A 24,492-nucleotide genomic window follows, 5' to 3' on the forward strand; every position below is an offset into this window, starting at 1 on the left:
GTCTCGAGCTGTTGTGCCCATTTAACAAGGGGGCACTTAGGTTAATTGTATAATTTAAGAGTTTTAATGAATGCAATTGATGCAATCTTGGCTCTCCGGGTCTGTAATGAATGCAATCTGTTCCAGTTTCAGTTCTTCTGTTACCAGCCCTGGGCTGAGCTGTCTGCTGTTATCCAATCTCTGATGGCGGATTGGCTGAATCTCTTGGTGTGTTTCTGATCTTGTTGCTTGCAGTGTGGGGACCGCCTGTGCAGTTTCAGTTGGGGCAATTGCAAGGTGATATTTGCAAGGTGGCTGTGTTGTGTTAAAATGCATTTTGTGCACAGGGTGGCTGGGGGAATATTTGAACCGTGTCATTCACAACAGGGACGAGATGATCTGTTGGCTTTGGTGCCTGGAAAAAGTTCACAGTTTAATAAAAAAAAAATGGGCAAAAAAGCTTCCCGCAGAAACGCATCCTCCCACACGGGATTGGGACACTTCCCAGAAAGAGAAGCCTCTGTCTCTCGCTTCAGAAAAACCCGGAAAATTTAGATTTCACATCGCAAATTTTGCGAGTTTCCTGCTAAATTCGCCCCGTGTCCCACCCTTGGCGATAACATTTTGGGACGATTTATCTTTGGGCAATTTCCCGAGTAAAATTGCGGCTCGGGGAGTGAAGTTTCACTTTCGTTTCTGGTGCATATTTTTTTTAAACAAGTAATTAAGTTTCGAGAAGCTCTGACGGGTTGATTCATTGTTTGCCTCCGTCTCCAAAACTCTGCAATTCTCGATAGCACTCTGAACCCCGCCTCCTGCTTTCATTTTGGATTTGCGGGGGGGGGGGATTGAACAGTGCTATCTATCTTATTTGGTGCATTTTTTATTTTAAAAACTGTTCGAAATGCCCAGAAAACTTAGTTTTCAAGCGAAACGTGAAGTGGGACTGCAGTTTATAAATTTCCTGCGAGAAACTGAACAGCAACAAGTGACCGACAGGGAGAGTCTCAGATCCATTTACAATTCCCAATTCAAGGGCAGGTAATATTTCATTTATTCTGTACCAATAATGACTGTTGCCTAGTGCGGTGTACATACTGCTTGCTTTTACATTGGCTGCGGTTCCCCCCCTCCAAAAAAAAAAGCTACAAAGTGCTTTGCGTTTAGTAAATCGGGTTTCTGAAAATGTTACAAGTAGTCTCTCACTCCCGGAGTGGCTGGTGCTTCAGGTGTGAGTGGGAGGTGATGGTGGTCTTGTTCTGGGGCTGGAGGGCAGCAGGGTCGAGCCCTCAACCTTGTGAAGTCAATGCCCATGTAACTCGCCTGGTCTCTGCCTGAAGTGACCAGCATTCAGCCAAAGCCAGCAGCTGGCCCTTTGCTGAACAGAGAGAGTGTACAAAGAGCCTCAAGAAATTAAGTTCATTTGGCTTCAAAACAAAGGTGGGGAAATAAATCCTCCATTGGCCACTCTGAGGATTGTGTGTGGGTAGGCTGCAGCACTCCACTCCTCCTAGGCAGATGTATAGATGGAAATTGGATTGTAAATGGAGTCCTAAATATAGCAATGAAAATGGCCACCTTGCTCAAGCACGGCGGCGTGTGGAAACGCACTGCATTTCTGTAAAATGATTAATGCTCCCCTCCCTTAATAATGCAGTTCTCCCACAAGTGTGCCCACGTTGCCTGCCCCATGCCCCCACCTCTGCCGGGCTGTCCAGTCACACACGCTCGCCACCCTCTGTAATATTAAGGGTATCAAAGGATATGGGGAAAGTGCAGTTGAGGTCGAAGATCAGCCATGATCTCATTGAATGGCGGAGCAGGCTCGAGGGGCCGAAAGGCCTACTCCTAATTCTTATGATACGTAATCTTGTCAGTCCAAACCAGCTTCCCTCCGCCAAACCCTGAATTCAGAAACAGAGGGACATCCCACAGTGCTTTACAGCCAATGCAGTATTTTTTGGAGTGTAGTCACTGTTGTAATGTGGGCAACGCGGCAGGCAATTTGTGCACAGCAAGCTCCCACACACAGCAATGTGATCATGACCGGCTGATCTGTTTTTTTGTGTTATGTTGATTGAGGGATAAATATTGGCCACAGGATACCGGGGACAGCTCCCCTGCTCTGTTTCGAAATAGTGCCGTGGGATCTTTTAACTCCACTTGAGAGAGCAGACGGGGCCTCGGTTTAACACCTTATCGAAAGACGACACCTCCGACAGTGCAGCACGCCCTCAGCACTGGCCACAGGGAGTGTCGGCCTAGATTATTTTTTCGTACTCCAGTCTCTGGAGTGGGACTGGAACCCACAACTTTCCGATTCGGAGGTGAGTGTGCTGCCCACTGAGCCACGGTTGACACTTGCATTCAATGATAGATGTATTTAAGAGGAAGTTTGATAAACCTGACAGAGGGGGGAATAGGAGGATATGTTGAGGTTTAGATGAAGGGTGGGAGGGGGTTGTATGGATCATAAATACCGGCACGGACCAGTTGGGTCAAGTGGCCTGTTTCTGGGCTGTAGTCTCTATGTAGGGGTTGTGGAAATTTATTGGGGTTCCTCTTCCAGTAAATACGATGCCCCCACCCTTTTTTTTATCTGCTTTAACGTGGCACACTTTAGTTTCTGAACAGTCAGTTTGGTGAATCACCGTTCGGTGGTGGTGGTGGTGAGTGTGTGTTTCTATTACGTGGTCAGTTGCATTGTGGCTATATGCTCACTTGGGTTCTGCTGAGCTGCATGGAGGCATCAGCAAGGAGTCGGGTTGTCTATTGAGTGTCTCTCCCCTACCAAAAGGGGGATAAACGAGCACAGAATCACATCGATATTACATCATGAAAACAGGCCCAACCTGTCTGTGTTGCTGTTTCTCATCCACGTAAGCAGCAGTTCAAGTTCCACAAACCCGTCCACCTCCCAGATCCCTTTAACTCCCATGACTTCAACCACCTGTCCGACCGATTAAATATTGACACCGTCACTGCTTCAGTCACTGACTCTGTTAAATAAAATAAAATATATTTTTTTTGAGTGTAGTCACTGTTGTAATGTGGGAAACGCAGCAGCCAATTTGCGCACAGCAAGCTCCCACAAACAGCAATGTGACAACAACCCGATCATTTGCTTTGGTGATGTTGGTTGAGGGATAAATATTGGCCCAGGACACCGGGGAGAACTCCCCTGCTCTTCCAAATAGTGAAGAGGCAAGTGTGCTACCCACTGAGCTGCAGCTGATGCTGTCATTGTTTGTACAAAGTGCTCTGCACCAGAGCTATCCCTGAAGCCAGAGTCCCTATGGAGAGGGTGGTCATGGCTGGGTGAGTGGTAAAGTGCCTGGATTTAACTAGTTAAACTCCAGCAGTACCCCCACACGCACTGGGGTGGCCGGACTGTACCCCGACAGGGAGAGGAGTAACCACTCTGCATCGAGGCCAGAGAAGCTTCTGTGGATTTCTCGGTTAGGTTTGAGAGACTCTTGTGCGCGGTGATGGGTTTCCTGCCCACGTCTGACCTCTGGCTGACCTGAAACCAAAGGCACTTGCTTGTTGGACCCAGTGATCGGCCTGCCTCCATGACCTCACTCCCTCCCTGTCTCTGTAAACTCCTCCAGCCCCACAACCCTCCAAGCTCTCCGCGCTCCTCGAATTCTGGCCTCTTGCACATCCCTGATTTTAATCGCTCCACCATTGGCGACTATGACTTCAGCTGCCAGGGTCCGAAGCGCTGGAATTCCCTCCATAAACCCCTCTCTCCTCCTTTAAGACACTCCTTCAAACCTATCTTTGACCAAGCATTTGGTCACCTGTCCTAATATAAGAACATAAGAAATAGGAGCAGGAGTAGGCCATACGGCCCCTCGAGCCTGCTCCACCATTTAATACTGTTGTGTATAGAAGAACTCCACGAGGCTGAATACTGTGAGCTAAACTTGGTGTGATCTTCATCTTCTTTATTACAACTCCAGAGTGCCTAAACAACATGGCAGTCAACCTTTTATACTGACCCTGCACGTGTGTGCAAGTGACCATTAGGACTCCAACAGTTGCGCCCTCTGGTGGCAAGTATTATAGTTACATACATAACATCACCCCCCCCCCAAAGTCTTCGGTACATGTTGAGGCAATCCAGAGCCCTTTGCTCCCTGGTTGATCGTCTAAGTTCAAACCCTGGCGTGTGTGAGTTGGTCGGACCATTGCTGCACTGCACCGCGGCTGGTCTGACCGGACTGTCAGGAACAGTGGGTTCATCCTCGCGATTGACAGCGAGGTCGATTGCTGGTTGGGGTGTGTGTTGGTGGATCGTCGATGGTGATGTCCTCGTCAAGTCGTTCCTGGTTGTCAGTAAATCGCAAGTTGGTCTGATCTAAATGCTTCCTGCACGTTTGGCCATGTAACAGTTTGATTATAAACACCCTATTCCCTTCCTTGGCCAAAACAGGGCCAGCAACCCACTTGGGACCATGACCGTAATTCAGGACAAACACAGGGTTGCTAACGTCAATGTCACGTGAAACAGCCGCGCGATCGTGGTACATGTTCTGTTGGTGTCGCCGGGTTTTCATGTGATCATTAAGATCCAGGTGGACTAGGGTGAGCCTGGTTTTGAGGGCTCTCTTCATTAGCAATTCTGCCGGGGGAACCCCGGTGAGCAAGCAGGGTCACGTCCAGTAACTGAGCAGAATGCGAGACAAGCGGGTCTGCAGGGAGCCGTCCGTCACACGTTTCATGCTCTGCTTGATTGTTTGGACTGCCCACTCCGCTTGACCATTAGACACTGGCTTAAACGGGGCAGACCTAACATGCTTGATGCCATTGCGGGTCATAAACTCGTTGAATTCCGAGCTGGTCAAACACGGTCCATTATCGCTGACAAGGACGTCGGGCAAGCAGTGGGTGGCGAACATGGCCCGGGGACTTTCAATGGTGGCTGGGATGTGCTGGAATGACAGGATTACGCGTTCAATCCATTTGGAGTAAGCGTCCACAACTACTAAAAACATCTTTCCTGGATAGGGGCCGGCAAAATCTATGTGGATCCTGGATCACGGTTTGGGGGGCCATGACCACAGACTCAGTGGAGCCTCCCTTGGTGCATTGCTCAGTTGCGAGCAAGTGTTGCACTGATGCACGCATGACTCCCAAGTCTGAGTCAATGCCGGGCCACCAAACATGCGACCTGGGCAATTGCCTTCCTCATGACAATGCCTGGGCGAGTACTGTGTAGGTCGCGTATAAACGTTTCCCTGCCTTTTTTTGGCAAAACCACGTGATAAGAGACAATCCGACTGGATGGACATTTCATCTTTGCGTCGGTGAAATGGCTTAATTTCATCTTGCATTTCCCTGGCAACGGCCAACCAGTTCCCATTTAGGATGCAACTCTTTACTAATGATAGCACAGGATCCTGGCTGGTCCAGGTCCTGATCTGGCGAGCTGTGACGGGTGACCCCTCGCTCTCCAAAGCATCTATGACCAGTAGCAAGTCTGCAGGCTGCGCCATTTCAACCCCAGTGGTGGGTAATGGTAGCCAGCTGAGAGCATCAGCACAGTTTTCAGTGCCTGGTCTGCGGTGGATCACAGTCATAAGCGGATAATGTTAGTGCCCATCTTTTGATGCGGGGCGAAGCATTGGTATTTATACCTTTGCTCTCTGAAAACAGCAAAATGAGTGGCTTGTGTTCAGTTTCAAGCTCAAACCAAAGTCCAAATAGGTATTGGTACATTTTCTTAACCCCATATACATATGCTAACGCCTCTCTCTCGACCATACTATAGGCTTTCTCAGCCTAAGACGGACTTCTAGACGCGCATGCGGTTGGAGGTTGCCCGATATATTGGCTTGCTGTAACACACAGCTGACCCCGTACAGTGAGGCGTCACAAGCTAGCACTAAATGTTTACATGGGTCATAGTGTACAAGTCATTTATTTGAACATAGCAGGTTCCTGGCCTTCTCGAAGGCTGTGTCTTGAGATTTGCCCCAAACCCAGTCGTCATCCTTACGTGGCAACATGTGCAAAGGCTCTAACAACATGCTCAACCCAGGTAGAAAGTTACCGAAATAGTTGAGGAGTCCCAGGAACGAATGCAGCTCCATCTCATTCTGTGGAATGGGTGCATTCTTCATGGCCTCTGTCTTTGAGTCCTTGGGCCTGATGCCGTCTGCTGCAATCTTTCTCCCCAAAAATTCGACTTCCAGCGCCAGGAAAACACACTTGGAGCATTTCAGCCTGAGTCCCACAGTGTCTAGGCGACTTAGAACTTCTTCCAGGTTGTGTAGATGTTCGATGGTGTCACGACCAGTGATCAGGATGTCGTCTTGAAACACCACGGAGCGCAGAACAGATTTCAGCAAACTCTCCACGTTTCTCTGGAAAATGGCTGCAGCCGAGCTAATCCCGAAAGGGCACCTGTGGTATATAAACAGCCCTTTGTGTGTGTTGATGCACGCCAGTCTTTTCGAAGTTTCAGCCAGCTCCTGTGTCATGTAGGTGGAGATTCGGTCCACCTTTTGAACAAATCCCCCCCCCCCCCACTAATGTTGCGAACGGGTCATCTGACTTGGGTAGCGGGTACTGGTCCTGTAGTGAGACTCGGTTAATCGTTATCTTATAGTCTCCGCAGATTCTGACCGTGCCATCGCTTTTCAACACCGGAACAATTGGACTGGCCCACTCGTTGAACTCGACTGGCGATATGATTCCTTCGCGTTGGAGTCTGTCCAGTTTGATCTCGACTTTCTCCCTCATCATGTACGGAACTGCCCGAGCCGTGTGATGGACGGACCGTGCATCGGGGCCTAGTTGGATCTGTATCTTGGTGCCTGTGAAGTTGCCGATGCCTGGTTCGAATAGCGAGGGAAATTTGCTCAGCACTTGAGCACACGAAGCGTCATCCACTGAAGATAGTGCTTTGATGTCGTTCCAATTCCATCTAATCTTTTCTAGCCAGCTTCTGCCGAACAGCATTGGGCCATTGCCAGGAACAATCCACAATGATAGGTCATGCACAGCTCCATCATACGATACCTTCACTGCCGCACTTCCAAATACTGGTATGAGCTCTTTGGTGTAGGTTCGCAGCTTTGCATTAATCGGGCTCAGTTTGGGCCTTTGTGCTTCATTGTCCCACAGTTTCTCGAAAGCCTTCTGGCTCATTATTGACTGACTCACACCCGTGTCCAACTCCATGGATACTGGAACTCCATTTAATTTGACATTTCAGCATTGTAGGAGGGCTCTTGGTGGTGAATGTACCCCATACAATCCTTCCTCGGGTTGAGTTGCCTGTGCTGCGTGATCCACACCGGATCGATCATCCTCTGCCACGTGGTATCGCAGCACGTTTACACAGTCGCTGGAGGAGCCCCATCGTTGCACAGCCTTTGTACACGTAGTGCTTGAATCGACATTGATGGGCCCGATGATTACCCCCGCAGCACGGTGCTAATGGATTCACATCACGGATCTTGCAGCCGCAGACGTATAGGCCCTGCCATATGCAGTTCGGCCCGCTAGCGACATCATTTTATGCACAGTACCTGCCGGTGAGCTTCGATGTTGAGAAGATATCTGTTTGGTGTTATTGTCCATGGCCATGCATGCCCAGGCAATCGCGATGGCCCTGCTCAGGTCTAGGGTTTTGGCAGCCAGCAGCTTTTGAAGAATGACCTCGTGGCTGATGCCCAGTTCGAAAAAGTCCCGCAGCATTTGCCCCAACGCAGCTCCAAAATCGCAAGGTACCGCGAGGCGTTTTAGGTCGGTGACATAATCCGCCACATCCTGGCCCCTGGAGCGATGGTGCGTGTAAAAACGATACCTGGCCATGAGGATACTCTCCTTCGGCTTGAGGTGGTCCCGAACCAGAGTGCACAACTCTGTATTTTCCTTCTCTGTTTGTTTTGTCGGTGTGAGCAGATTCTTGATGATGGCCATATATTTTAGGCCCACAGACGGTGAGGAGAACCGCCCTGTGCTTGGCCGCGTTAGTGTCTCCTTCCAGCTCATTGGCCACGAAGTACTGGTCGAGACGCTCGACAAAGGCTTCCCAATCATCACCCTCTTTGAGTCTCTCTAATATTCCAACAGCAGCCATGGTTGCGTGAAGGTTCGTATTCTGTTATTCATCGGCAATTGTTGTGTATAGAAGAACTCCACGAGGCTGAGTACTGTGAGTTAAACTTAGTGTGACCTTAGTCTTTATTACCGCTCCAGAGTGCCTAAACAACATGGCAGCCAACCTTTTTATACTGGGCCTGCACGTGTGCAGGTGACCATTAGGACTCCAACAGTCGCGCCCTCTGGTGGCAAGTATTGTTACATACATAACCTCTATGATCATGGCTGATCCAATCATGGACTCAGGTCCACTTCCCTCCCGCTCTCCATAACCCCATATTCCCTTATCGTTTAAGAAACTGTCTATTTGTGTCTTAAATTTATTCAATGTCCCAGCTTTCACAGCTCTCTGGGGCAGCGAATTCCACAGATCCACAATCCTCTGAGAAGAAATTTCTCCGATATAAGTTTTAAATGGGCGGTCCCTTATTCTAAGATTATGCCCTCTAGTTCTAGTCTTCCCCCATCAGTGGAAACATCCTCTCTACATGCTCCCTGCCAAGCCCCCTCATAATCTTATATAAGATCACCTCTCATTCTTCTGAATTCCAATGAGTAGAGGCCCAACCTACTCAACCTTTTCTCATAAGTCAACCCCCTCATCCCCGGAATCAACCTAGTGAACCTTCTCTGAACTGCCTCCAAAGCAAGTATATCCTTTCGTAAATATGGAAACCAAAACTGCACGCAGTATTCCAGGTGTGGTCTCACCAATACCCTGTATAACTAAAGCAAGGTATCCCTGCTTTTATGCTCCATCCCGTTTGTAATAAAGGCCAAGATTCCATTGGCCTTCCTGATCACTTGCTGTACCTGCATATCTCCTTATGTGACTCGGTGTCACATTTTGATAATCGCTCCTGTGAAGTGCCTGGGGACATTTTACTATGTTAAAAGCGCTGTATAAGATGTCCGAGATGGCAAGTGACCAGCTCCCCAGGCACTGCCAGTGGTTGACCTCAATCTCCCTGGCGTATCTCTGCCTGGCGAAAGCACTGTCCTCTGCTTGGTGATTCCCTGCAGCAAAGCATTTGGGGTCCAGAGCCCAGTGGGATATCAGGATCGAACCTCAATCCCTCTGCTTCCTGGTGATTCCTCGTCCCCGGAGATACATTATCGCATTGACACCCTAAGGTGCTCTCTATCTTTGTAAAGGATCGGGGTAATCTATGATGAGTAAACTCTATGAATATTGGCTGAGACGTTAAACTGAAGCCCCGTTTGCCCTATCGGGTCGACGTAAAAGATCCCATGGCACTATTTCGATGAAGAGATGGGGTGTCCTGGGCCAATATTTATCCCCCAATCAACATCACTTAAAAACAAATTATCCGGTAATTATCACATTACTGTTTGTGTGGGGCTTGCTGGGCGCAAATTGGCTGCTGCGTATCCTACATTAAAACAGTGACTAAAAGGACTTAATTGGCTATAAAGCGCTTTGGGGTGTCGTGAGGTTGTGAAAGGTGCTATAGAAATGCAAGATCTTCTTATAAACCAGGAATCAACGGTCCGAGTCTGTGTTGCTTGCTCATGCACAGCCGTTGCAGTGTTTGATACACAATGCACACAAAAGGCCCAACTTAGCGCAAATGTCAGCACCTGTATGTTTGGCACCTAATGGGTAGATGCCCAACCTGTTGTGGCATTGTGCCAAACTGCTCTGAGGGTCCCAGGGTCAAGCTGAACCACACCTGGAGTATTGTGTGCAGTTTTGGTCTCCTTACCCAAGAGAGAGAGAGTGCAGCGAAGGTTCACCAGACTGACTCCTGGGATAGGGGGATTGTCCAATGAGGAAAGACTGAGTAGACTAGTCCTATATTCTCTCTAGTTTAGAAGAATGAGAGGGGATCTCATTGAAAGATACAAAATTCTTACAGGCCCTTGACAGGGTAGATGCAGGGAGGATGTTTCCCCGGGCTGGGGAGTCTAGAACCAGGGGTCACAGTCTCAGGATAAGGGGTCGGCCATTTAAGACGGAGATGAGGAGAAACTCCTTCACTCAGAGGGTGGTGAATCTTTGGAATTCTCTACCCCAGAGGGCTGTGGAGGCACAGTCTTTGAGTATATTCAACACGGAGGTCGATAGATTTTTGAATATTAAGAGAATCAAGGGATATGGGGGATATTGCAGGAAAGTGGTGTTGAGGTAGAAGATCAGCCATGATTGTATTGAATGATGGAGCAGGCTCGAGGGGCCGAATGTCCTACTCCTGCTCCTAATTCTTATTTTCTAAGCTCTGGTCAATATCAAGTTATAACGCAACCTGGATAACTGGAGTCCTTTCCCCTGGCTCCTGCGGGAGAGAGTGTGCGAACATTGAGGATCAGGATTGGGCTGGGCTGCCTTTCGAGGACGACCAACCTGCCGTTACTCCCTGCCTCGGCTCGTGCATGAAGAAACAGAGAAACATAGAAAATAGGTGCAGGAGCAGGCCATTCGGCCCTTCGAGCCTGCACCACAATTCAATACGATCGTGGCTGATCATGCAACTTCAGTACCCCATTCCTGCCTTCTCTCCATACTCAGGATGTGGTCTCACCAAGGCCTCTACAACTGCAGCAAGACCTCCCTGCTCCTACACTCAAATCCTCTCGCTATGAAGGCCAACATACCATTTGCCGCCTTTACTGCCTGCTGTACCTGCATGCTTCCTTTCAGTGACTGATGTACCATGACACCCAGGTCTTGTTGCACCTCCCCTTTTTACTTAACTGTCACCATTCAGATAATACTCTGGGGGCAAAAACACAAAGGCAAAGTGGATAACCTCACATTTATCCACATTATACTGCATCTGCCATGCATTTGCCCACTCACCTAACCTATCCAAGTCACCCTGCAGCCTCTTAGCATCCTCCTCACAGCTCACATTGCCACCCAGCTTAGTGTCATCTGCAAACTTGGCGATATTACATTCAAGAGATGGGCACCCTAGGTGTTTGGGAGGACCCCAATGCCCGTGGAACTGTACCCCAATTTTAACCTAAACCACACCCCCAGCCGTCGGGAAACTGACCAGATCGGATGCAATGCTGGTTTTTGAAGTCAGTGGAGAGCAATATTGGGCGGGGTGTGAATCCAGCGTTCCAGCCAATCCTGTGGCTTTCCTGCCCAGTCATTTAACACTCATATCTTCACTCGGAGGGTTGTGAATCTTTGGAATTCTCTACCCCAGAGGGCTGTGGATGCTGAGTCTCGGAATATATTCAAGGCTGAGTTCGCTAGAATTTTGGTCTCTAGGGGAATCGAGGGATAAGGGGATCGGGCGGGAAAGTGGAGTGGAGGTAGAAGATAAGCCATGATCTTATTGAATGGCGGAGCAGGCTCGAGGGACCGAATGGCCGACTCCTTTTAATTCTTGTGTGTTCTTTGTCTCTGTAACCGCGTTTGATATTTTGTGTTTTTTCTTTCAGAGAAGATGTCTTGAGTGTCGGTTTCTCGAATGTAATTTATGCTCTAACTAAATCGAGCAAGGCCCGATATAACGGCAGTGAGATTATCTTTAACTCTCAGGTATAGTACCAATTATTTAACTTCTTCACCGGTCCAGCTCTCCACTGCAGGGTTGCCAACCCTCCAGAGATTGCCCTGGAGTGTCCAGGAATTAAAGATGAATCTCCCGGACACTGCTGTGATCAAATCCACAGGGTTGGCATCCTGATGTTTTCTAAGATCTCTGCGCTCCTCTAATTCTGGCCTCGTGAACATCCCTGATTATAATCGCTCAACCATTGGTGGCCGTGCCTTCTGTTGCCTGGGCCCCAAGCTCTGGAACTCCCTCCCTAAACCTCTCTGCCTCTCTACACCTCTCTCCTCCTTTAAGACGCTCCTTAAAACTTCCCTCTTTGACCAAGCTTTTGGTCATCTGCCTTAATTTCTTCTGTGGCACGGTGTCAAATGTATCTGTTCTGTCTTGTAACACTGCTGTGAAGCACCTTGGGACGTTTTACTACATTAAAGGCGCTATATAAATACAAGTTATTATTATTGGCGGGCTTTACAGGTCAACAATAACAACTTATATTTATATCACGTCTTTAATGTCAAACTGTAATGTATTTGCTTCAAGGGTTCTTTGCTTAAGAATTCATAGGAACACGTTGCTATTAAGAACTAGTTGGTTTATTAGCACAGGTTTAACAATCACAATACACATTACCGGTTCATCCACCAGGCTCACAGCCACCTGCCCCATCGTGGATCCCCCGAACCCAACTGGCTGGGGTTTTATTGAGTCTTGTGAGCATCACGTGACTGGCTAAGCCACTCCCAACTCAACAGCTTTATCAGCCCGTGAGCATACTCGCAGGTGCTTGTATTACAGGGCCATGCGTTTTTCTCGACTTCGAACACTTCCCTTTATCCCACGTCCATTATTTTTCTAAGGACAGGAGTATACACTCATGAGGATCGAATTATCAGTGAGCTTGACAGACAAATACGTGAAGCTATGGCGAAAAGAGATGAGAATGTCACTTCAGTGAAATCCTTGGTATGGCATATACAGGGGCACCTGCATAATCCCTAATCATAATTGTATCATCTCCCTTTGGTATAAAATGAGCATATATTTTGTGAATATTTCAATCAAATTTTTGCTACTATTTTTCTGGCTAATAAACGGCTGTTAATAAAATCCAGATTTAAAAACCCAGGCAAGAAAAAATCTGGGAAAATTCCTCTCCGACCCATCCAGGAGCTCTCCCTGGACGTATCCCAAGTTTCCCGAAGATATGGACTGTCTTGAACCAGTTTGATGCAACTGTGAATGGCTTACTTCAGAGGGCAGTAAAGGGTGAACCACATGGGTGTGGGTCTGGAGTCACGTACAGGCCCGACCGGGTAAGGGCGTCAGGTTTCCTTCACTGAAGGACACGAGCGAAACAGTTGATTTTTCCGATAACCTGGGCCCCGTACTTTAGGAAGGATGTGACGGCCTTAGAGAGGGCGCAGCAAAGATTTACGAGAATGGTTCCAGGGATGAGGGACTTCAGTGACGTGGATAGACTGGAGAAGCTGGGGTTGTTCTCCTTGGAGCAGAGAGGGTTGAGAGGAGATTTGATCGAGGTGCTCAAAATCATGAGGGGTCTGGACAGAGTAGATCGAGAGAAACTGTTCCCATTGGCGGAAGGGTGGAGAACCAGAGGACACAGATTTAAGGCGATTGGCAAAAGAACCAAAGCCGACATGAGGAAAAAAAAGTTTTTACGCAGCGAGTGGTTAGGATCCGGAATGCGCTGCCTGAGAGGGTGGTGGAGGCAGACTCAATCGTGGCTTTCAAAAGGGGAATTGGATAAGTACCCGAAGGAAAAAAAATTGCAGGGTTACGGGGAAAGGGCGGGGGGAGTGGGACTGGCTGAGGTACTCTTGCAGAGAGCCGGCACGGGCTCGACGGGCCGAATGGTGGCCTCCTGTGCTGGAACCGTTCTAGAATCCGACAGCTTCATGGTCACTTTTTACTGATGCCAGATTTTAAAAAAAAAACAAACAAATGACTTCTAAATTCTCAAACTGCCGTAGTCCAGGCCTCTGCACTACTGTCGAGAGACTGTGAGCGGAGCGGTGGTGACAGAGGGAGAAAATGATCAGTTCTCAGCCCTCCGAGCCTGTGTTGAGAGAGCCTTCTCAACTGAAGGGGGCCCGGGGGAAACTGGGTAACACCGGGAGTTGTTCCTCCCAGATCTGGTTTAATTAAAGTTTATCCGCAGTGTTTGTGTGTGGGCCGAGTCCTGTGGGAGAAGCAAGTCTGTTGTTGGAACCTTTGCTGCTCCCTGCTCAGGGCAACGTTGGAGGTTTATTTTTAGAATTGTGTCTTGGTTCATTAAATACCCGAGAATGTTGGGATAATGTCGGCTCTGAACCGAGGGCACTATTCTTGTGTTCCAGGCCGTTTGTGGCCTGGCTCTGGGTGGAGATGTTGCATGTTCCTGCAGAGCTTCTCCTAGTGCTAAAGAATGGAAAATACATTTTCAAACATTGCTCCCACCCCCCCAACCTTTCCCCCTCTTCAGCAACAAAAACTTGCATTTATATAGCGCCTTTAACATAGTAAAATGTCCCGCGATGCTTCACACAAGCGATTATCAAACACAATTTGATACCAGGCCACATAAGGAGATATTAAGGGCAGGTGAGCAAAAGCTTGGTCAAAGAGGTCGGTTTTAAGGAGCCTCTTGAAGGAGAGTGGAGTGGATTCGGCAGGGATTGCAGAGTTTAGTACCCAGGCAGCTGAAGGCTCGGCCGTCAGTGGTGGAGCGATTAAAATCAAAAGGTGCTCAAGAGGCCAGAATTAGAGGAGCGCAGAGATCTCGGGGGGTTGTGGGGCTGGAGGAGATTACAGAGATAGGGAGGGGCGAGACCATGGAAGGATTTGAAAACCAGGATGAGAATTTTAAAATCGAGGCGTTGCTGCACTGGGAGCCAATGTAGGTCAGCGAGCACAGGGGGTGATGGGCGAGTGGGACTCGGTGCGAGTTAGGACATGGGGCAGCGAACACAGGGGGTGATGGGTGAGCGGGACTCGGTGCGAGTTAGGACATGGGGCAGTGAGCACAGGGGGTGATGGGTGAGCGGGACTCAGTGCGAGTTAGGACATGGGGCAGTGAGCACAGGGGGTGATGGGTGAGCGGGACTCGGTGCGAGTTAGGACACGGGGCAGCGAGCACAGGGGGGGGGTGATGGGTGAGTGGGGCTCGGTGCGAGTTAGGACATGGGGCAGTGAGCACAGGGGGTGATGGGTGAGCGGGACTCGGTGCGAGTTAGGACACGGGGCAGTGAGCACAGGGGGTGATGGGTGAGCGGGATTGGGTGCGAGTTAGGACATGGGGCAGTGAGCACAGGGGGTGATGGGTGAGCGGGACTCGGTGCGAGTTAGGACACGGGGCAGTGAGCACGGGGGGGGGGTGATGGGTGAGTGGGGCTCGGTGCGAGTTAGGACAGGGGGTGATGGGTGAGCGGGACTCGGTGCGAGTTAGGACACGGGGCAGTGAGCACAGTGGGGGTGATGAGTGAGCGGGACTGGGTGCGAGTTAGGACACGGGGCAGCAGATTTCATTACTTGGGCCAAATGCGCTCTCCTCTGATTCACTGTTGTGGGTTGAAACCCCTCTGTCAGTGAAGAATGTGTTTTTCAGTGTAATATCCTGTGTGTTTTGATGTGAAAATAGTGTTAGTCACTGTGTTAAAGGATCTAATTATCAATATTTATCAAGTTAGATTATTTTTGATAAGGTTCTAGAAATGTTAATATCAAGCGCTCGTGGATTTAGTAAGAATATATTTTTAAAATTCATTCTCTGGATGCCTGGCAGGGCATTTATTACCCATCCCTAGTCGCCCTAAGATGTGAACTGTCTTGAACCAGTTTGATGCACCCTGGTGACTTACTTCAGAGGGCAGTTAGGCGTCAACCGCATAGGTGTGTGTTTGGAGTCACACATGGGCCAGACTGGGTAAGGATGGCAGGTTACCTTCCCTAATTAGTGTAACAGTTGGGTTTTAACGATAATCCGACAGCTTTCTGGTCACTTTTACTGACACCAGATTTAAAAAAAAAAACGGATTCAAAATTCTCAAAACTGCCGTAGTGCAGGCCTCTGAACTACTGTGCTTGCTGTCGAGAGACTGTGAGCCGGGGCAGTGCTGATGGAGGGAGGAAATGATCAGGCCTCAGCCCTCCGAGCCTGTGTTGAGGGGCACTGGGTGACTCTGAGGATCAGAGCCTTCCCAACTGAAGGGGGCCTGGGAGAAACTGGGTAACACCAGGAGTTGTTCTTCCCAGATCTGGTTTAATTAAAGTTTATCCGCAGTGTTTGTGTGTGGGCTGGGTCCTGTGGGAGAAGCAAGTGTGTTGTTGGAACCTCTGCTGCTCCCTGCTCAGGGCAACGTTGGAGGTTTATTTTTAGAATCGTGTCTTGGTTCATTAAATACCCGAGAACGTTCAGGGTTGGGCTGATAAGTGGCAAATAACATTCGCGCCACACAAGTGCCAGGCAATGACCATCTCCAACAAGCGAGCGTCTAACCACCGCCCCTTGACATTCAATGGCGTTACCATCGCCGAATCCCCCACCATCAACATCCTGGGGGTCACCATTGACCAGAAACTTAACTGGACCAGCCACATAAATACTGTGGCAACAAGAGCGGGTCAGAGGCTGGGTATTCTGTGGTGAGTGTCTCACCTCCTGACTCCCCAAAGCCTTTCCACCATCTACAAGGCACAAGTCAGGAGTGTGATGGAACACTCTCCACTTGCCTGGATGAGTGCAGCTCCAACAACACTCAAGAAGCTCGACACCATCCAGGACATGGCAACCCGATCGGCTCCCCATCCACCACCTTCAACATTCACTCCCTCCACCACCGGCGCACCGTGGCTGCAGTGTGTACCATCTACAGCACCTCCCAAACCCGTGACCTCTACCACCTAGAAGGACAAGGGCAGCAGGTGCATGGGAACACCACCACCTCCACGTTCCCCTCCCAGTCACACACCATCCTGACTTGGAAATATATCGGCCGTTCCTTCATCGTCGCTGGGTCAGGAACTCCCTCCCTAACAGCACTGTGGGAGCACCTTCACCACACGGACTGCAGCGGTTCAAGAAGGCGGCTCACCACCATCTTCCCATGGGGCAATTAGGGATGGGCAATAAACGCCGGCCTTGCCAGCGACGCCCACATCCCACAATGAATTTTTTTAAAAAAAGGTCGTCTGCTCTGAATCAGGGACGTAATTCTTGTGTTCCAGGTCGCTCTGGGTGTAAATGTTGTATATCCTGCAGAATCTCTCCAAGCGGTAAAGAATGGAAAATACATTTTCAAACTCATCGTTCCCGCCCCCTCCTCAACAAAACAACATGCATTTATATAGTGCCTTTTAATGTAGTAAAACATCGCAAGGCACTTCACAGGAATGATATCGAGCAAAATTTGACACTCAGCCACTTGAGATATTAGAACAAGTGATCAAAAGCTTGATCAAAGAGGTCAGATTTAAGGAGGGACTCGAGGTAGAGATTCAGAGAGTTTTAGGGAGGGAATTCCAGAGCCATGGAATTTATGTGGCTGATTTAGTTCCGTTTCTGGTCGATGGTGATCCTCCCCAGCCCCCAAGTGGATTTTACGATGGTAATGCAGTTGAATGTCAAGGGGCGGTGGGTAGACTCTCGCGTTGGAGATGGTCATCGCCTGACACTTGTGTGGCATGAATGCTCCTTGTCACTGATTAGCCCAAGTCTGGATGTTGTCCTGGTCTTGCTGTGTATAGTGTCTACAATCACATCAGATGATTGGGGAATGAAAGGCGTCCCAGGTTGATCAACCTGCTGAGACAGAACCTCTTGCATTCCACCCTCTCACTGAGTGTCAGTGTGTGTGTGACCATGTGACAATCGTCCTTTTGATGTGGTTGCAGTGACTCATCCCTTTGGTCTTCCTGTTTTCGTGTTAGCTCGGCCAAAGCAAGCAGCTTCCTCTTATCTTTCTGGTCCATTCTTTTAAGTTTCGAGGGGGCTGGTGATGAGTGGTGTCATGCAAGAATGTTCTCATGGTTCGGAGAGTGATTAAAAATACCAGGTGGCAGCAGCCTTTTCTTGCAAGGACACCAGACTGATGATTGAGACCGGGCAGTAAATGCTGTGACTGTATCGGTGCTGTTTCCTGTTTAATTAGGTTTCCTGTTTAATTGGCATTCTGCAGCTTAACCCTTCCCACCCGTGACGCCTCAACAAATGCATAGTCATGGGATGTTCATATTTTCCATCCTTGTGTAACTCATCGCTCACCCTGCATCAGTCTCCCCTGTGCTTCGTCTTGTCACGTTATTTGCTCAAAAGGCATTGAATTGGACAAACATTTAGATTCTGCCGGTCCTCATAAACTACTTGAACTTTGCACACCAAATATTTAAACCACCCGATTTAATTGCTCTTGTATCTCTGCGTCAACTGTTCCATTATCGTGTGGGCGTGTCTGGTTTTAGAGTCTCTCCTGTCTTCTCTGCCCTGCCCATGGAGGTGGTCCTCCTCCTCCAGCGTGCCGAGATGTTCTATGGTGGACATCCAGTGCCGTCCCCCAGACGTGAGCTTGGGCAGGTTGTTGAAACAACAACAACAACTTGTATAGCGCATTTAACATAGAAACTAGGTGCAGGAGTAGGCCATTCGGCCCTTCGAGCCTGCACCACCATTCAATATGATCATGGCTGATCATTCACCTCAGTACCCCTTTTCTGCTTTCTCTCCATACCCCTTGATCCCTTTTGCCGTAAGGGCCACATCTAACTCCCTCTTGAATATATCCAATAAACTAGCATCAACAACTCTCTGTGGTAGAGAATTCCACAGGTTCACAATTCTGAGTGAAGAAGTTTCTCCTCATTTCGGTCCTAAATGGCCTACCCCTTATCCTTAGACTGTGATCCCTGGTTCTGGACTTCCCCAACATCGGGAACATTCTTCCTGCATCTAACCTGTCCAGTCCCGTCAGAATTTTATATGTTTCTATGAGATCCCCTCTCATCCTTCTAAACTCCAGTGAATACAGGCCCAGTCGATCCAGTCTCTCCTCATATGTCAGTCCAGCCATCCCTGGAATCGGTCTGGTGAACCTTCGCTGCACTCCCTCAATAGCAAGAATGTCCTTCCTCAGATTAGGAGACCAAAACTGTTCACAATACTCCAGGTGAGGCCTCACCAAGGCCCTGTACAACTGCAGTAAGACCTCCCTGCTCCTATACTCAAATCCCCTCGCTATGAAGGCCAACATGCCATTTGCTGCCTTCACCGCCTGCCGTACCTGATGAACATGACACCCAGGTCTCGTTGCACCTCCCCTTTTCCGAATCTGCCACCATTCAGATAACATAGTAAAACGTCCCAAGGTGCTTCACAGGAGTGTTTTAAGACAAAACAAATACATTTGACACCGAGCCACATAAAAAAAGATTGGGGCATGTGACCAAAGCTAGGTCAAAGATGCTTCAAGGAGTGTCTTAAAGGAGGAAAGAGAGGTTTGGGCAAGGAATTCTAGAGCTTGGGGCCCAGGCAACAGAAGGCACGGCCACCGATGATTGAGTGATTACAGTCAGGGATGCTCAAGAGGGCAGAATTTGAGGAGCGCAGAAATGCGGGGGGGGGGGCATAGATACATAGAAAATAGGTGCAGGAGTAGGCCATTCGGCCCTTCGAGCCTGCACCACCATTCAATGAGTTCGTGGCTGAACATGCAACTTCAGTACCCCATTCCTGCTTTCTCGCCATACCCTTTGATCCCCCTAGTAGTAAGGACTACATCTAACTCTTTTTTGAATATATTTAGTGAATTGGCCTCAACAACTTTCTGTGGTAGAGAATTCCACAAATTCACCACTCTCTGGGTGAAGACGTTTCTCCTCATCTCGGTCCTAAATGGCTTACCCCTTATCCTTAGACTGTGACCCCTGGTTCTGGACTTCCCCAACATTGGGAACATTCTTCCTCCATCTAACCTGTCTAAACCTGTCAGAATTTTACACGTTTCTATGAAATCCCCTCTCATTCTTCTGAACTCCAGTGAATACAAGCCCAGTTGATCCAGTCTTTCTTGATATGTCAGTCCCGCCATCCCGGGAATCAGTCTGATGAACTTTCGCTGCACTCCCTCCAATAGCAAGAACGTCCTTCCTCAAGTTAGGAGACCAAAACTGTACACAATACTCCAGGTGTGGCCTCACCAAGGCCCTGTACAACTGTAGCAACACCCTCCCTGCCCCTGTATTCAAATCCCCTCGCTATGAAGGCCAACATGCCATTTGCTTTCTTAACCGCCTGCTGTACCTGCATGCCAACCTTCAATGACTGATGTACCATGACACCCAGGTCTCGTTGCACCTCCCCTTTTCCTAATCTGTCACCATTCAGATAATAGTCTGTCTCTCTGTTTTTACCACCAAAGTGGATAACCTCACATTTATCCACATTATACTTCATCTGCCATGCATTTGCCCACTCACCTAACCTATCCAAGTCACTCTGCAGCCTCATAGCATCCTCCTCGCAGCTGTGTTGTGGGGCTGAAGGAGATTAGAGATAGGGAGGGGTGAGACCGTGGAGGGATTTGTAAACCAGGATGAAAATTTAGAAATCGAGGCTGAGAGCCAAGTGAGTGCGGGAATTGGCGCTCCTCCCTATCTCAGCATCCACGCTCTTCCAACAGGAATCATTGGATGACAATCGGGGGTGGGGGGCGGCAGGAACCCGAGCTGACTTCTTCTCTCACCCTGCCCCCCCCCCTCACCTCTCTCGGCCAAAGGTACTGAGGCACACTGTGACACACACTGCCTCTACTCTTGTTGAGACCAACCACTTCGGCACAGACTGGTAATGGAGCCTTGGAGCTTGTCACTGCACGGCTCAGTGCCCGATGATAACGCCACATGTAAATGGAGCGTGCGGTCGATGAGGTCCCGGGTGTTGATCCCTCGCTCTGTGATGAGTTAACAGATTTCAACTGGGGCTTCAGGACTTCACAGTTGCTGCAGTGCTCCTCAATATAGGAAGGAAGGAGAAATCCCTCTGGGATTCCTGTTCCTAGTCCAGGGACTGTTGCTGGGAAGTGTGCGTCAGCACAGGCTGAGGACACGATCGGGCTTGGTTGTGAGGCCCCCCTGTGGCAGCTGGGGAATATAAATTAATTTAATTAAATAAATCCAGAATAAAGAGCTGGTATCAGTAATGGCGACCATGAAATTATCGGATTGTCGTAAAAACCCAAACTGGTTCACTAATACCCTTTAGGGAAGGAAATATGCTGTCCTTACCCGGTCTGGGCCTATATGTGACTCCAGACCACAGAAATGTCGTTGACTCTTAACTGCCCTCTGAAATGGCCCAGCGAGACACTCAGTCGCATCAAACCGCTGCGACAAAGTCAGCGCTGTGGGAGCACCTTCACCACACGGACTGCAGCGGTTCAAGAAGGCAGCTCACCACCACCACCTCAAGGGGCAATTAGGGATGGGCCATAAATGCCGGCCTTGCCAGCGACGCCCACATCCCAGGAATTAATTAAAAAAAAATAGCCTGTTAATATTCACCATCTCGGCTCACCAATGAATGGCCACTTGGGTGGAGGTGTCAGCTGTGGCTCAGTGGGTAGCACTCCTGTCTCCGAGTCAGAAGGTTGTGGGTTCAAGTCCCACTCGAGACTTTGAGCGCACAAATCTAGGCTGAGACTCCAGTGCAGTGCTGACGGAGTGCTGCACTGTCGGAGGGGCTGTCTTTTGGCTGAGACGTTAAGCCGAATCTACTCGATCGAATCCTTGAACACCTGGATCCGATCACCCCTCAAGTTTGCCCCATGGTAACTGACGTTCCTCCTGCCAAGAACATAAGAAATAGGAGCAGGAGCAGGAGTCGGCCATTCGGCCCCTCGAGCCTGCTCCGCCATTCAATAAGATCATGGCTGATCCGATCATGGACTCGGCTCCACTTCCCTGCCCGCTCCCCATAACCCTTCACTCCCTTATCGCTCAAAGATCTGTCTGTCTCCGCCTTAAATATATTCAATGACCCAGCCTCCACAGCTCTCTGGGGCAGAGAATTCCACAGATTTGCAACCCTCTGAGAGAAGAAATTCCTCCTCATCTCAGTTTTAAATGGGCGGCCCCTTATTCTGAGACTACGTACCCTAGTTTTAGTTTCCCCTATGAGTGGAAATATCCTCTCTGCACCCACCTTGTCGAGCCCCCTCATTATCTTATGTTTCAATAAAATCACCTCTCATTCTTCTGAACTCCAATGTGTATAGGCTCAACCTATCTTCATAAGTTAACCCCCTCATCTCCGGAATCAACCTAGTGAACCTTCTCTGAGCTGCCTCCAATGCAAGTATATCCTTTATTAAATACGGAGACTAAAACTGCACGCAGTACTCCAGGTGTGGCCTCACCAATACCCTGTACAGTTGTAGCAAGACTTCTCTGCTTTTATACTCTATCCCCCTTGTAATAAAGGCCAATATTCCATTTGCCTTCCTGATCCTGCATACTAACTTTGTGTTTCATGCACAAGGACCCCCAGGTCCCTCTGTACTGCAGCACTTTGCAATTTTTCTCCATTTAAGTTATAATTTGCTTTTCTATTATTTCTGCCAAAGTGGATAACCTCACATTTTCCCACATTATACGCCATCTGCCAAATTTTTACCCACTCACTGAGCCTGTCTGTATCCCCTTGCAGATTTTTTGAGTCCTCCTCACAATTTGCTTTCCCACCCATCTTTGTATCATCAGCAAACTTGGCTCCATTACACTCGGTCCCTTCATCCAAGTCATTAATATAGATTGTAAATAGTTGAGGCCCCAGCACCGATCCCTGCGTCACCCCATTAGTTACTCTTTGCCAATCGGAAAATGACCCATTTATCTGTTTTCTGTTAGTTAGTCAATCCTCTATCCATGCTAATACAATGTCTGTTTAATGTCTCATCTGAAAGACGACACCTCCGACACTGCAGCACTCCCTCAGCACTGCACTGGCAGTGCTACCCACTGAACCACGGCTGACTTGAAGGAAAAAAAATGAGCAGGGCTATGGGGAAAAGGCAGGGTGGAATTGGGACTGGCTGAGGTGCTCTTGCAGAGAGCCGGCACGGGCTCGACGGGCCGAATGGCGGCCTCCTGCGCTGTCCGTTCTGTGACTTTAACATCCAGTCTCCTGCTTGTTTCCTAGAAGAGAAGAGTGGTGTATGTCAACCAGTATTACAATCCGCGGCCCATACCCGCAGACAATCTGGGGACAGCATCGTCTCCGGCCCTTGTCCAGGAGCCTGGGAAGAGGGGCCGTGCCAAAGCTATCATCCGCCAGCTGAAACAATGCAGGTAAAGTGCGGCCACTTCCAGGTGCGGCAACCTCCTCACTTGCTCGCTTCCCTGGTCGTCTCCCCCCTCCTCCTCCTCCTTCCTCCCTCGGGAAGCTGCTGGGATTCAGCTCCACGCTGCCCCTCTGGTACCATCTCATCCAGAGTGACTGTCGGCTGGCTGTTCGACCTTGTGTGGGGGGTGCATCGCGGCTGAGCCCGGTCTTGTCCACGTCCGACACCCGTGGAGCGCTTGCTCCCCTGTCGGAGTCCCTGGATCGTGATTGGCAGGGAGCCCGATTCATCATCCGCTCCCTGACCCAGAGGGACCGAGGGCAGTTGCAGCAACTCTACCATATCCGCGGTTAAGGTTAACAAACTCCCGGGAGGACAGACGCCACCAACATTAGCGTCCTCAACCAGGCCAACATCCCCAGCGTCGAAGCACTGACCACACTTGATCAGCTCCGCTGGGCAGGGCCACATAGTTCGCATGCCAGACACGAGACTCCCAAAGTAAGCTCTCTACTCGGAACTCCTTCACGGCAACCGAGCCAAAGGCGGGCAGAGGGAACGTTACAGGGACCACCCTCAAAGCCTCCCTGATAAAGTGCAACATCCCCACCGACACCTGGGAGTCCCTGGCCCAAGACCGCCCTAAGTGGAGCACCTCCAGTCTCGTCGCCAAGAGCATGCAGAAACCAAGCGCAGGCAGCGGAAAGAGCATGCGGCGAGCATGCGGCAAACCTGTCCCACCCTCCCCTTTCCCTCAACGAATGTCTGTCCCACTTGTGACAGGGAGTGAATGTTGAAGGTGGTGGATGGGGTGACAATTAAGTGGGCTGCTTTGTCCTGGATGGTGTCTGTGGTAACCCGCTGTGGTTGTGTCCTTTCAGGCATCGGATGATCGAGGATAAGGGTGGCATGAAGATATGGTCGGACTTCGATATTGGCGACGGGAAGATCCATGTGATGCTCCTCCCTGACGATCAGAAGAGTCTCCCCATTTACGTGAGGAACGAGGGGAGTGAGGCGGTGAAGTTTGTACGTTGTGAGATGCTCCGCCGGTTCCACGTGTTCACCCTCAGCGATCTCCAGGACGTTACCCGTTCCCAGTCTCTGGAGCTGAGTGCAGGTGAGTCGCTTCCTCTCCCTGACCCAACGGACAGCTTCCTCGCGGCCCTGGGCTGTGGGCGTCACTGACGGGGCCTGCATTCGGGGCCCCTCCCCTTGTTGCCCCTTGAGAAGGTGGTGGGGGGGCTGCGGGGTGGGGGTGGAGGACTGCCTGTGTGTGTGTGGGAGGGGGGCCTGAGTGTGTGGGGGGGGGGCCTGAGTGTGTGGGGGGGGGCCTGAGTGTGTGGGGGGGTGGGGGGGGCGCGTGTGCGTGTGTGTGGGGGGCGGGGGGGGGGGGCCTGAGTGTGTGGGGGGGGGCGCGTGTGCGTGTGTGTGTGTGTGTGTGTGGCGCAAGTCTTTTTTAAAAAAAAATAAAAATCTAGGGGCCATAAGTATAAGACAGTCTGCAATAAATCCAATGGGGAATTCAGGAGAAA

General features: G+C 49.8%; 1 protein-coding gene across 4 annotated transcripts in view; it reads left to right on the forward strand.

Annotated features, from left to right (window-relative positions):
* Positions 1 to 708: 708 nt before the first annotated feature.
* Positions 709 to 24,492, forward strand: part of LOC139228083 (putative helicase MOV-10) — a 76,519-nt gene continuing 52,735 nt past the window's right edge. For 2 of the 4 annotated variants that reach the window (XM_070859252.1, XM_070859253.1), the window contains exons 1-4: positions 709 to 1,020; positions 11,515 to 11,614; positions 22,816 to 22,964; positions 23,839 to 24,077. In XM_070859252.1, the coding sequence (XP_070715353.1) occupies positions 884 to 1,020; positions 11,515 to 11,614; positions 22,816 to 22,964; positions 23,839 to 24,077 (625 nt within the window). In that variant the 5' untranslated portion in view covers positions 709 to 883. Of the gene's footprint in view, positions 1,021 to 2,209; positions 2,307 to 11,514; positions 11,615 to 22,815; positions 22,965 to 23,838; positions 24,078 to 24,492 lie in introns of those variants that run through there. The other 2 variants (XM_070859254.1, XM_070859255.1) reach the window with 2 other exon arrangements.

The sequence above is a fragment of the Pristiophorus japonicus genome, chromosome 17 (assembly GCF_044704955.1).
Source record: "Pristiophorus japonicus isolate sPriJap1 chromosome 17, sPriJap1.hap1, whole genome shotgun sequence".
NCBI classification, from domain to species: Eukaryota; Metazoa; Chordata; class Chondrichthyes; family Pristiophoridae; genus Pristiophorus; species Pristiophorus japonicus.